At 40.7% G+C, this 12,840-nt stretch overlaps 1 protein-coding gene across 1 annotated transcript in view; it reads left to right on the top strand.

Moving 5' to 3' along the window:
* Nucleotides 1–4,742, top strand: part of LOC144513344 (contactin-associated protein-like 5) — a gene marked incomplete at its 3' end in the record, with an annotated part of 216,085 nt that extends 211,343 nt beyond the window's left edge. Inside the window, exons 21-22 of the mRNA XM_078244387.1 lie at nucleotides 1,595–1,682; nucleotides 4,539–4,742. Coding sequence (XP_078100513.1) covers nucleotides 1,595–1,682; nucleotides 4,539–4,742 — 292 coding nt within the window. The remainder of the gene's footprint in view (nucleotides 1–1,594; nucleotides 1,683–4,538) is intronic.
* Between the last annotated feature and the right edge of the window lie 8,098 nt (nucleotides 4,743–12,840).

Genomic DNA, 12,840 nt, shown 5'->3' with positions numbered 1-12,840 from the left:
AGCTGGAGCTACTGCAACTACTCAGTTATATATATAGCAGTACTTTGTACCATTAATCACCAATAAAGGCTTCAAACCAAATGCTACACAACCAGACATGTCCCAGCAGTAATGTGACCCCGAAGTTGGGGTCCCATTGCTGCTGGGACACTTCGGCATGCAAATAGCCAAGTAGCTGCAGCTACTTAATAGTTAGCAGTATGCTAACGTTAGTTTGTAACGGAACAAAGCAGCACTTTCTACCGTCAAAAATTGCAGATAAAGGCTTCTGAACCAAAAACTACCCAATCGGACATGTTTCAGCAGTAATGCAGTAATTCAGCAGCTTCACGATGAATCAGGTGGACCATGGCATGGTCTGAATGTCCCAGTGCAGCGCAGGGGGACTGCATGATATGCATTGCTGACTATTGTGTAACAGTGATCCAAAATATTCTCCTCTCTGGTTGGACATTTAATAAACTCTCTGCAAATGCTGCACCCTATTAAGAAACAGAGCAATTCCAATAGGGCTTTCACTGACTAAGGTTGTTGGTGCTCAGGCCCTAATGATAATAATAAAAACATTTGAATTTTAATAGGACCTTCGCCCCCGACATTGTCAGCGCTCGGGACCTTATTAAATCAGGTAGAGTCATCATGCATCTGTCTTCTTAAGTAGTGATGATTGATAATCACCTTAACCTTTTCTTAAACTTACAACTGTCTTGATAAGGGGCTCCTTGTGAATCCTGCAGCGCAGAGCAGATCTTAGTCAAGTGCGTTTGGGGTGTACCTTAATAATAATAATAATAATAATAATAATAATATTATTTTGATTATTTTATAATTTAATTTTTTTTCCTGGCCAGGCTTGCCTGGTGCAAATAGGGCACACTTAGATAGATAGATAAGTTAGTTTTATAAGTCTTACCTACTGCACTTTTAATGCAACGCGCTTCTGTAGGTTTCAAACATACCCGCTTCCTGGCTTGTATATGGGTCGCTGCTAAGCAGGCTGTTCAAATATATTAATTTTAAAACAATTTGAGTAAACTAGGTAGGTGTTTCAGGCATGTCTAGCTGGGAGAAGGCCTTGGGGAAGACCCAGGACTAGGTGGAGAGATTATGTCTCCACCCTGGCCTAGGAACGCCTTGGGATCCACCACTCAGAGTTGGCTAATGTTTATTATATTGGAGCACCTACTTGGTTGTATAAACTGTAATAGACAGAAGTCTTTTAAGGGTTACATTCTGTGTTTTAACTCTTCAACTTATTTAGTCTCCATCTTTGTTGCTGAGTGCTGATTGTTGTGACATTCAATTTTTTCGACGTGGAAAGGGAAGTTTGGGGTCCCGTGCTGGAGCTGCTGCTCCCGCGACCCGACCCCGGATAAGCAGATGACGATGGATGGATGTATTGAGCCAAGCATTTGAGTCAGCATGTCAGTGCAGAAGTGAAACCACTTAAAATCTAATTATGGGCTGCTGAGGACGCATGTGCTTTGCATAAAGCAGTCAAGAACACCATTTCTTATTTTAGGAATGTGTTGCTGCTGTCTTGGTTTAGATTTCTGTAACATACTTTTTCTTTGATTACTGTCCACTCCAATAGATCGACCAGGACATCCACAGAAAGTACACACTGTCATCCGATGCAGAGATGATCCTAATCAGATCCTTGACATTGGGCAAAGTCATCGGTAAGTCCTCCCTGAGAAAAAGTTGAGTCGACAGAATGGGGGGGGGGAATCTGGCCTAAACCAGTTCTGACTATCAGGGAATAGCAACTTGTAGAATTCCAAGGTCCAGGAGCACTAACACATCATCTATGGAACTGTAGCCACACCAGCCCACATTACCACGCCCATGCAGCCCCACCCACAGACACGTGCATTCACTAATTTCATTTGTGTACAGATGATGAAATACTAAAAGCAGTACCTTTTGTAACAGATTTTTTAATATTTAATGTAAGTAACTGGCAAACAATGCTTACTACTTTTTAAAGAGCACACGTTTAACAAATTTACACATACTGCCTGTTTATGCTGTTTGTATACTGTCATTCTCTACAGTATGTTGTTCTTTGTTGTCACTGTCTGTCTTTTTGATTGTCTGTGTTTCTCTCTGTTGACACTGCACATATTGTTTGTCTGGTTCTCCATCTTTTCATCTGTTTTAACTCTGCAATTTAAATATGTTTTTATGGCTGTTTGTGATTATACTTCAGGGTTTTTTCTTGCTCGGAATTGGCCTAAATCAGGGGGGATCTGGGGGTTCTTCCCCCTGGAAATTTTGATGGTAAAAGACTTCAATTCTAATACATTTGTAGGCACCAATTTATGGTAAAAACGTCTATATTTATGGCAAGGAAATCACATAATTATGGTGGTAGGTAACAATTAAAAATACAAAATGTAATGGAATATTGTTTAACCTTCATAGTGTAAAACTAAACACTATGTGAATGGGGCACAGCAGAAAGACGGAGCAGAAAAACGCTGCTTGTTCAGGGTTTTCATGTGTACTCCTATAGGCCTACACTAGGGAGGTAGGTGGCTCATCCTGACCAGTGGAAGAGGATGCTCCTTATTAAATATTTTAGAAGTGCCCCAGAAGACAGACCCTAACCCTGAATCTAATAATGCTCTGTTTCAGCACCATGGACAGCCCCCCTCTGTTTTAGTAATAATGCTCCTTTCAGCACCATGGACAGCCCCCCTCTGATTTAAATTATATATATTTTTAAAAACATAAGGAGAAACTGGGCCAAAAACACACAAACTGTTGGTAAAGTGGAAACATTTATCCAGTTTTTTTGTTCATGATTTGTCTGTTTACCCTGACAGACACACAGACATTCACAAAAACATTACTGTTCAATTAACCCATATTGAAATATCTAAATCTCTATTCAGTTGTACAACTGTTCTTAAATTTCTTCTCTTAAGTATCAAAAGTATATAAATCCCTTTCAGGTATCAAAAGTACATTTATATTAATAGGTAACCTTCATACAAAAAATACATTTCTAATTGAAGTTGTATGGGACATACCTTAGTAACATTAACACTATTCTTAATATAATTGCATAAATTGCATGTAAACATCTCTCAAATTGTATTATTTTCCCATAATTTAAGCTACAGTGTTGTAATCTAGAGGCATTAAGACATGTGTGCTTATTTATCCCTCCCTGCACCGGTAACAGTAGAAAGAATGCACTAAACATTAGCCTCTTTAAAGTTACTTCACTATAAACTCCAGTTAAACAATTAAACTCACAACTTGTACTAACATTCATTCAACAAAATACCCACAGCTAGCAATAGTGTTGAAAAGCAACATTACTTTCCATAACCAATAGATAGAATCATTAGCCTTTTCACAGGCAATACACAGTACTCTGCTAGCCTTTTGTGACTAATTGCCCTATTAGCATATGAATACAGCACTTTAGCTAACCCATTAGCTTTGCACTATTAGCACCGTTCTCTTAATACATCCATGATTAGCGCCGATTAGCATCGATGCTAGCGAAACTCAAGGCTTAATGCTAAGGAATGACTCACCATTTTAATGGAATTCACTGCCTTTAACTCCGTGATGACTTTTTCAGGCACAGCTCTTTTGTTCTATTCACAACAAGGCATAGCTAGTATTAGATAGTATATAGTATGTAGAATTGATTTAATTCACTAAATGCCATTCTTTTTCTCTTACCGAGTGAATAACAGCCGCCTTATACGACGTTCCGATGCAGCGTCTAAAGGGACATGAGGGGACGTAAATCTGGCGATCTGATGTAGCATAGTTGATAGCTGATTGGTCAGCTCACGGACCCAAGTTCACCCATTGGCTTATTTACAAGCCAATCAAAGTTAACAATAATGGCACCCATATATTATTTTATTTTATTTTGAGACATTCCTTTTGTTTTCCAAGTTATTAAAATGTCGTCAAAAGTAGTTGGTAAAATCTATGGGAGAAAGTAGTGGAAAATGATTTAACTTTCACTTACCTTTGATGGGCTTGTAAATAAGTCAACTTGGGTCTATGAGCTGACCAATCAGCTATCAACTAGGCTACGTTAGATCGCAAGATTTACGTTTCCTCACGTCCCTTTTGGCACTACATCGGAATGTAGGCGGCAGTTATTCACTTGGTAAGAGAAAAAGAACGACATTTAGTGAATTAAATCAATTCTGCATACTATATACTATCTAATACTGGCTATGCCTTGTTGTGAATAGAACGAAAGAGAGCTGTGCCTGAATCCACTGTCGTCATGGAGTTAAAGGCAGTGAATTCCATTAAAATGGTGAGTCATTCCTTAGCACTAGGCCTTGAGTTCGCTAGCATCCATGCTAATCGGTGCTAATCATGGATGTAAAATGTAATCTGTTGGTCATAGCTTGGATTAATGCCCTAAAATAATAATGTTGGTTTCTATCTGACCCCATTGGATGCACATAGTTTCAGCTTAACTGGTCCATCCATCTATCTATCTATCTATCTATCTATCTATCTATCTATCTATCTATCTATCTATCTAGGAAAAGACAACTTCCAAGAAGAGGTAGTTCAAGCAGGTTTAAAGGGTTTCATTGGCTGCCTCTCCTCAGTCCAGTTTAATCATGTGGCTCCTCTGAAAGCAGCACTGCCGAATCGAGGCAGTTCATTGGTCGCCATCCGGGGTCCACTGGTCCAGTCAAACTGTGGAGCGCTGGCAGACTCTATCACATCCCACAATCTGCGAGGTAACACACACTCTCAGTCAAACACAGGCAATTAAAATAGGAACAAACAAAAACCTGAAAATGTTTAGCTGCTCCTCTAATGTTCCTCTAACATGCAAGTCTGTGGGAGCAGCCAGCTCCGGCTGGTCAGCAACAATAACCGAGTCATATCTTTAGGTAGTGCTGGGTAGTATGACCAAAAATTTGTATCAGTGTATTTTTTAAGATTAATTTTTTCATGATTCGTTATTTAATTCATTCATTTTTCTTTTGCATGACTGGGCATAGGTTTATAATCGCTTATTCTAGGGTCAGGAGTAAATAGAATTAAAAAAAAGCATTTTAATGTCATCATTTACTGAAAACTTTGATTACTAAAGGGTTTGCTTGGCCCTACAAAACTACAGAATATATAAAGGATACAGAATTTATAAAACAGTTGCAGAATGCAAATACTTTTTAAACCGTGAATATATTCACTGCATGAGATGTCAACTGGCAACTTGCAACTACTTTTTTGGCAGCCAGCAGCTACGTAATTTCTAGAATAGTGCTGGGAACACTAGTTTCTGGCAGTGTTTTCTTAGAAGTCTGTGGGGTCGGATACAGTTACATAACTTTCTTTATTAAAGTAACTATATGTAACTTTTAAATGTTTCTGAAACTGTGTAATTTTTCTGATGATCCTAAATGACCTGTAACAGCAAATGAGACTTACAGTGAAAAGAACGCTATTTTGTATAGTTTTTATTAATGATTTTGCATCGGTCAAAGTTTTTCCGCGAAGTCACAAAATTATGTACAGCAGGTAGACCAGGGGTCCGTTTCAGGAAGGAGGTTTAATAAACTCTGAGTCTAACCCTGATCTCTGAGTTGATTTACCCTGAGATGGGAAACTCTGAGTTTTTGGTTCCAGAACAGCTGATTTGAGTTGATTCAATCAACAACCTCAAACAAACGGGTCGGCGGAAATACTCATGCGCACATACAGCGAGTTTGAACATGTATTTCGTATTTTTTTTTTAAACACAGCGGCTGCTGCAAAAGAGAGAGAATTGGGGTGGAAGAAAATTGCTGCTTGAGTAAATGCATAAGTTCCAACATAGTGTATCATATTTAATCATAAGTATAATATTACTGGTGAAATGATATTAAACCTATAATCTATTTCATTTAGGTGCAATTCTGCGGGCGAAAAAGTATGGAATGCCGTTTTATTTAATAAAATAAATGAATAAATACATGAATAAATTAATAAATACATGAATAAATCAATCAATATGCCTTTGAAATACATCATGAAATAAATAAATTAGGTAATAAATACATAAATAATTAAATAAATGGAAATATTCATATACAAGGGTGATGCAAACAGATTCTTGAGCAAACCTGCGGGTAAAATGCATCCTAAACAACTTTTGAAGAAGAAAGATATACCTTTGGCCTCCTCCCATGACGACGATGCTACGCTAGCGGCTAACACTAGCATGACACTTGATCAAGGTCTGACCAAAGCCTTTGAAATGATGACGGCGAATATTGCCACTATGATGGATGAAAAATTAGAAAAGATGCTGCACGATATTACCACAAATATTTCTCAGAGTTTGAAAGAAGTCACTGACCGTGTCAGTGAGGCAGAACAGAGAATTTTAGTGGTGGAAAATGCATCTACTGATGCTGAGCAGTGTTTTCTAGTCTTGGAAAAAACAGTGAAGGAGCTGACAGAACCATCCATCCATCTTCGTCCGCTTATCCGGTATCAGGTCGCGGGGATAGCAGCTCCAGCAGGGGACCCCAAACTTCCCTTTCCTGAGCCACATTAACCAGCTCCGACTGGGGGATCCCGAGGCGTTCCCAGGCCAGGTTGGAGATATAATCCCTCCACCTAGTCCTGGGTCTTCCCCGAGGCCTCCTCCCAGCTGGACGTGCCTGGAACACCTCCCTAGGGGCATCCTTACCAGATGCCCGAACCACCTCAACTGGCTCCTTTCGACACGAAGGAGCAGCGGCTCTACTCCGAGCTCCTCACGGATAACTGAGCTTCTCACCCTATCTCTAAGGGAGACGCCAGCTACCCTCCTGAGGAAACCCATTTCGGCCGCTTGTACCCTGGATCTTGTTCTTTCGGTCATGACCCAGCCTTCATGACCATAGGTGAGGGTAGGAACAAAAACTGACCGGTAGATTGAGAGCTTTGCCTTCTGGCTCAGCTCTCTTTTCGTCACAACGGTGCAATAAATTGAATGTAATACCGCACCCGCTGCGCCGATTCTCCGACCAATCTCCCGCTCCATTGTCCCCTCACTCGCGAACAAGACCCCAAGGTACTTGAACTCCTTCACTTGGGGTAAGGACTCATTCCCTACCTGGAGAAGGCACTCCATCGGTTTCCTGCTGAGAACCATGGCCTCCGATTTAGAGGTGCTGATCCTCATCCCAGCCGCTTCACACTCGGCTGCGAACCGATCCAGTGAGTGCTGAAGGTCACAGGCCGATGATGCCATCAGGACCACATCATCTGCAAAAAGCAGCGATGAGATCCCAGCCCACCGAACTGCAACCCCTCTCCCACCCCGCCTCGATATCCTGTCCATAAATACTACAAACAGGATTGGTGACAAAGCGCAGCCCTGGCGGAGGCCAACTCTCACCTGAAACGAGTCCGACTTACTGCCGAGAACCCGGACACAGCTCTCGCTTTGGTCGTACAGAGATTGGATGGCCCTGAGAAGGGACCCCCTCACCCCGTACTCCCGCAGCACCTCCCACAGTATCTCCCGGGGCACCCGGTCATACGCCTTCTCCAGATCCACAAAACACATGTAGACCGGTTGGGCATACTCCCAGGCTCCCTCCAGGATCCTTGCGAGAGTAAAGATCTGGTCCGTTGTTCCACGACCAGGACGGAATCCGCATCGTTCCTCTTCAACCTCAGGTTCGACTATCGACCAAACCGTCCTTTCAAGCACCTTGGAGTAGACTTTACCGGGGAGGCTGAGAAGTGTGATACCCCTGTAATTGGCACACACCCTCTGATCCCCCTTTTTAAAAAGGGGAACCACCACCCCGGTCTGCCACTCCTTAGGCACCGTCCCAGGCAATGTTGAAGAGGCGTGTCAACCAAGACAACCCCTCCACACCCAGAGCTTTAAGCATTTCTGGACGGATCACATCAATCCCTGGGGCTTTGCCACTGTGGAGTTGTTTAACTACCTCAGCAACTTCCACCAGGGAAATTGACGACAATCCCCCATCATCCTCCAGCTCTGCCTCTACCATAGAGGGCGTATTAGTTGGATTTAGGAGTTCCTCAAAGTGCTCCTTCCACCGCCCTATTACCTCCTCAGTTGAGGTCAACAGCGTCCCATCCTTACTGTACACAGCTTGGATGGTTCACCGCTTCCCCCTCCTGAGGTGGCGAACGGTCTTCCAGAAGCACCTTGGTGCCGACCGAAAGTCCTTCTCCATGTCTTCTCCGAACTTCTCCCACACCCGCTGCTTTGCCCTTTTCACGGCAGAGGCTGCAGCCCTTCGGGCCCTTCGGTACCTTGCAACTGCCTCCGGAGTTCTCTGGGATAACATATATAACATATAACATGTATCCTGATAAATAAGAAATTGCCCTTTAAACTGGAATCTTGTGTTAAGGACAGTAGTGGGCGATATATTATAATTAAGGGTCTGCTGTATGGGAAATACATCTCAATTCTTAATGTTTATGCACCACAAAATCACCCTACTGACTTTGTCACAAAGGCATTCTTGGAGTTTGAGAACTTGAAACTGAATGTTGTATTGTAGGTGGGGACTTTAACTGCCACCTGAACCCGCTTATGGACAGAATGCCTGCAGATCCTAGGGTCCCATCAAAAAGAGCCAGGGCACTAATAGACACGTGTGAGGAGTTTGGGTTTATTGATGTTTGGAAAACTGTGCATCCTACTTCTAAAGAGTTCACCTTTTTTTCCAAAGCTTATAAGAGTAGTTCTAGAATAGATTATTTTTTCATCCCTAAATTAATGCTTTCCTCTGTTGTGTCTTGCGGTTCTATTTCTGATCACTGCCCCATAATCTTACAGTTGCTCTTTACCGAGAAACAGTGCTCTTCTAATTCCTGAAGGTTCAAGCCACACTTACTTAGTTATCCCAAATTAATTTCCTACTTTAAATCAGAATTTAACATAATTTACACAATAAATAAAACCCCAGATATAACCCCATCAATATTATTGGAAACCTGTAAGGTTTATGCTAGAGGCCTTATTATCTCCTATGTTAGAAGTAAGCAACGTAAATCTTTAGAAGCCCAAAGGAAATTAGAAGGCAAACTTGCTGATTTGGAGAAGACATATGCAAAATACCCCTCTGACAAGAGCGTCTCTAAATTCTCTTCTTACTCATAGAGCTGAGCAGAGTATTCAACTTGCTAAACAAAGACTATATGAGTATGGTAATAAACCAAGTAAGTATCTTGCAAGACTAGTGAACAAGAGGACTGTTAGCCAGTTATATAGTAGTGAAGAGCCCCCGGAGGCGCAGGACTTGATTGATAGATTTATGTCGAAGCTTACTTTACTTATACTAACAGTGGAACAAAGACAGGGGCTAAATGGACCAATCACGAAGCAGGAGGTTTTAGAGGCATTGCAGACCTTAAAATCAGGGAAATCTCCAGGCCCAGACGGCCTTAGCAGTGAATTCTATAAAGATTTTAAATCAGAGCTTATGGGACCCTTTTTGGAGATGCTAAACGAATCATTTAATAAAGGCTCTCTACCTAGATCACTTACAGAGGTCTTATACTTAAAAAGGGAAACCAGCTGATGCATGTCCTTCATATTGACCTATTAGTCTTCTAAATGTTGATTTTAAAATATTATCTAAAACACTAGCGCAGCGCCTTGAGAAGGTTTTACCCTCCATTATCAAGACTGATCAGACAGGGTTCATTATTGGCAGAAACTCCTGTAACAATATGAGAAGGCTGTTAAATGTAATTCAGTTGTCGCATCAGCAGAAGTTGCCCAGTATGGTGATAAGTCTAGATGCCGATAAAGCCTTCGACAGAGTTGAATGGCACTTTCTTTTTTCCACTTTAAATACCTTTGGATTTGGAGATGCTTTCAACAACTGGGTTAGGTTGTTATATAACAGACCACTGGCTGCTGTTCGGATCAATGGCCAGCCTTCAGCCTACTTTCCTTTGGGCAGGGGAACCAGGCAGGGGTGCCCTTTATCCCCATTGTTGTTTGCTATAGCGATCGAGCCCCTTGCAGAAGCTATAAGGAATAGCCCAGATATCGCTGGAATTTCAGTTGGTGAGAAAGATCATAAAATAGCCTTATATGCGGATGATATATTGCTTTTTATAACTAATCCAACAAAATCTATACCAGCTGTTTTGGAAGTAATAAATCACTTTAGTAAATTTTCAGGGTACAAAATAATTTTTTTTAAGTCTGAAGTCATGCCAGTAGGCAACTCTTTTCGGCCCATCTCTTGTCCGTTTAATGGTCACCCACAGGCTTTACTTATCTTGGAATTTCCATCACCCCATCATTAGAGGCAATGTACAAGGCCAACTTTGAACCTCTCTTAAAGCGTATATGTGATGACTTGGACAGATGGATATCTCTTCCACTGTCAATGATGGGTAGAATTCCCTTACTCAAAATTAATATTCTACCAAGACTTCTTTATCACTTTCAAATGGTCCCTATTTTATTTAATAATAAAACAATTAGAAGGGTAAATGGCTGGATCCGCTCATTTATTTGGAACAGAAAGAAACCACGACTAAAAATGACTAAGTTGCATATGTCTGTAGAGCAGGGAGGCTTAGCCGTCCCAAATATTAGGCTTTATCAGCTCGCTGCACAGCTTCGATACATAGCTGAGTGGATTAATAATGACCCAGAATCGGTGTGGCTAGATCTGGAATCTGTGAATGCAGGTAATGGCCTCTCAAGTCTTTTATTTGCCTTGGACTCAAGGAAAACTAAGAATGGACAATAACATTTTAATTACAACAAGTCTGCAAGCTTGGCAAGCAATAAGGAAGTTAGAGGGTCGTTCTAAAACATTGTCCTCGCTAGCTCCGATATATGGTAACATGTATTTTGCCCCAGCCCACTCAGATATGGGATTTAAGATGTGGGAGGAGAGGGGGATTTTAACTCTGGGACATTTATTTGATAAAGGAGTGATGCTTACATTTGAATAAATCCGACAGAAATATGGCCTCCCGAGAAACCACTTCTTCAGGTATCTGCAAATTCGCAGCTTCATTCAGAACCAAAGCAGATATGACTTTGACTGTCAGACTTCACAGATGGAACGTGTACTTCTTGGTAGAGGCAAGAAAGCAGTTCTCGGTCGGGGATATGCTGAGCTCAACTCTGCTAGCAATATGAACTTAGAATATCTTTGATGCAAATGGAATGCTGATCTCAATCTTACTATTGTAATGGTTGGAAATATGGTTATCTCCATATGTAACAGAACCAGAGAGACTCAGTTTAGAATATTGCATCGCTTGCAGATCACACCACAGCTCAGGCACAGGATGAACTCAAGTTTGTCTGAAAAGTGTTCCAAATGTCAAGTAGAAATGGGAAGCTATAGGCACTGTATGTGGACATGTATCCACGTTGAGGAGTACTGGGATAAAATTGTTAGTAAACTGAATTTGATTTTTAATGTCCAGCTGGACGGGAAAGCCGTCCTCACATTAAAGGGTCTCATCAAAGAAGGCTGCTCAGTATTCTCACATTTGCTGCTCGCAAAAATATATTGCTCAGATGGATTGATAATGCACCACCTACAATTGGGGGTTGGCACAAAGTGATATTTGACTTACTACCAATGGAATATCTAACATACAGATTCAAATGTAGGGTGGATGATTTTTTTAGGATCTGGACCCCTTTCTTTAAATATGCTGGTAAAAGACTTACAACTATTGTATTAAAAGGGATGATAGATGGCAATGAGGAAAACTGGCTTACTGATGTTTTTGGGTCGTAAGGTTGGACATTAATTATTATTTTTATTTTTTTTAAACAGCATTTTCTCTCAAATTGATATCATTGTTATTTCCTTCATTACTCTTCTTTCTTTCCAGATCTGTATTTGCTACATCGCTATCAATTGTAATGGGTCTGAGTGTTTCCTTACGTCAGTGTGTAAATGTGTATATATGTGTATGTACATATACTTAGATCCCATGTCTTCCCAGTTATAGTTTATTAAGGTAGGGAGACGATTTTCTCTGAGTGTATTGTACTGTGTATATCACATAACAGGTAGTCGGAGATTGTTTTTTTTTTGTGGCCATATTGTTTTGTTGTTTGTTGTCTGTGTTTATATCAGAAAATGTAATGAACATAAAAAATAAAAAAAAATTAATATACAAATTAATCAATTTAGTTAAATAAATATATTAAAAGGTTTTACTTTTAATTATTTTCATGGTACTTTTATTTCATAAGTCCTGTTGTGGAAGTTTCTGTTCAGCGAGGGAGGAATTTGGGTGAAGAAGAGACCTTGTTGAAACAAAATAAAGACAGGCTGCAAACTGGATTAAAGTTTAGGTATTCGGTGGAAGGGGTTTAATTATTTTCTCGAGAGAACAACCAAACAATGACAAGAACAGCAATTCACAATGAACAATGAACAGAGTTACAAAGTGACAGCCGATCTGTGCCTCGTAACATATGCCAACTCCTTATATCCCATTTTCACAGCAGAAAACACGACCATGTTTGGAAAACATTCTAATCTTGAACACTGCTGTCTAAAACTGTCCCTGTACATCTGTCTAGTGCGTCAAAGAAGTCCTTCAATAGGAGTCGGGAATCTATCTCGTCTACAGATTGGTTCAGGCTCCAACCTTAGGTTTTGGACAAACTGACCTTTGCATATCTCTACAGACGCCTGTGCGTCGTTGCCATCTGCTTGTAGTAGAGAATACACAGGGTCATACCCTTTTCAGCTATCTTTAAACTGGAGGACTGTTTCAAGAAATATCTTTAGGAGGCACATGTTTCAAAGGCATATTTAAGGATCTACTTATAATTAAAATTTACTCAATAGATGAACAATCATGGTTAAA

Source organism: Sander vitreus, unplaced genomic scaffold (genome assembly GCF_031162955.1).
Source record: "Sander vitreus isolate 19-12246 unplaced genomic scaffold, sanVit1 ctg216_0, whole genome shotgun sequence".
In the NCBI taxonomy this organism is placed as follows: Eukaryota; Metazoa; Chordata; class Actinopteri; order Perciformes; family Percidae; genus Sander; species Sander vitreus.
The sequence above is the reverse complement of the archived record's forward strand: the minus strand, read 5'-3'. Positions and strand labels throughout refer to the sequence as shown.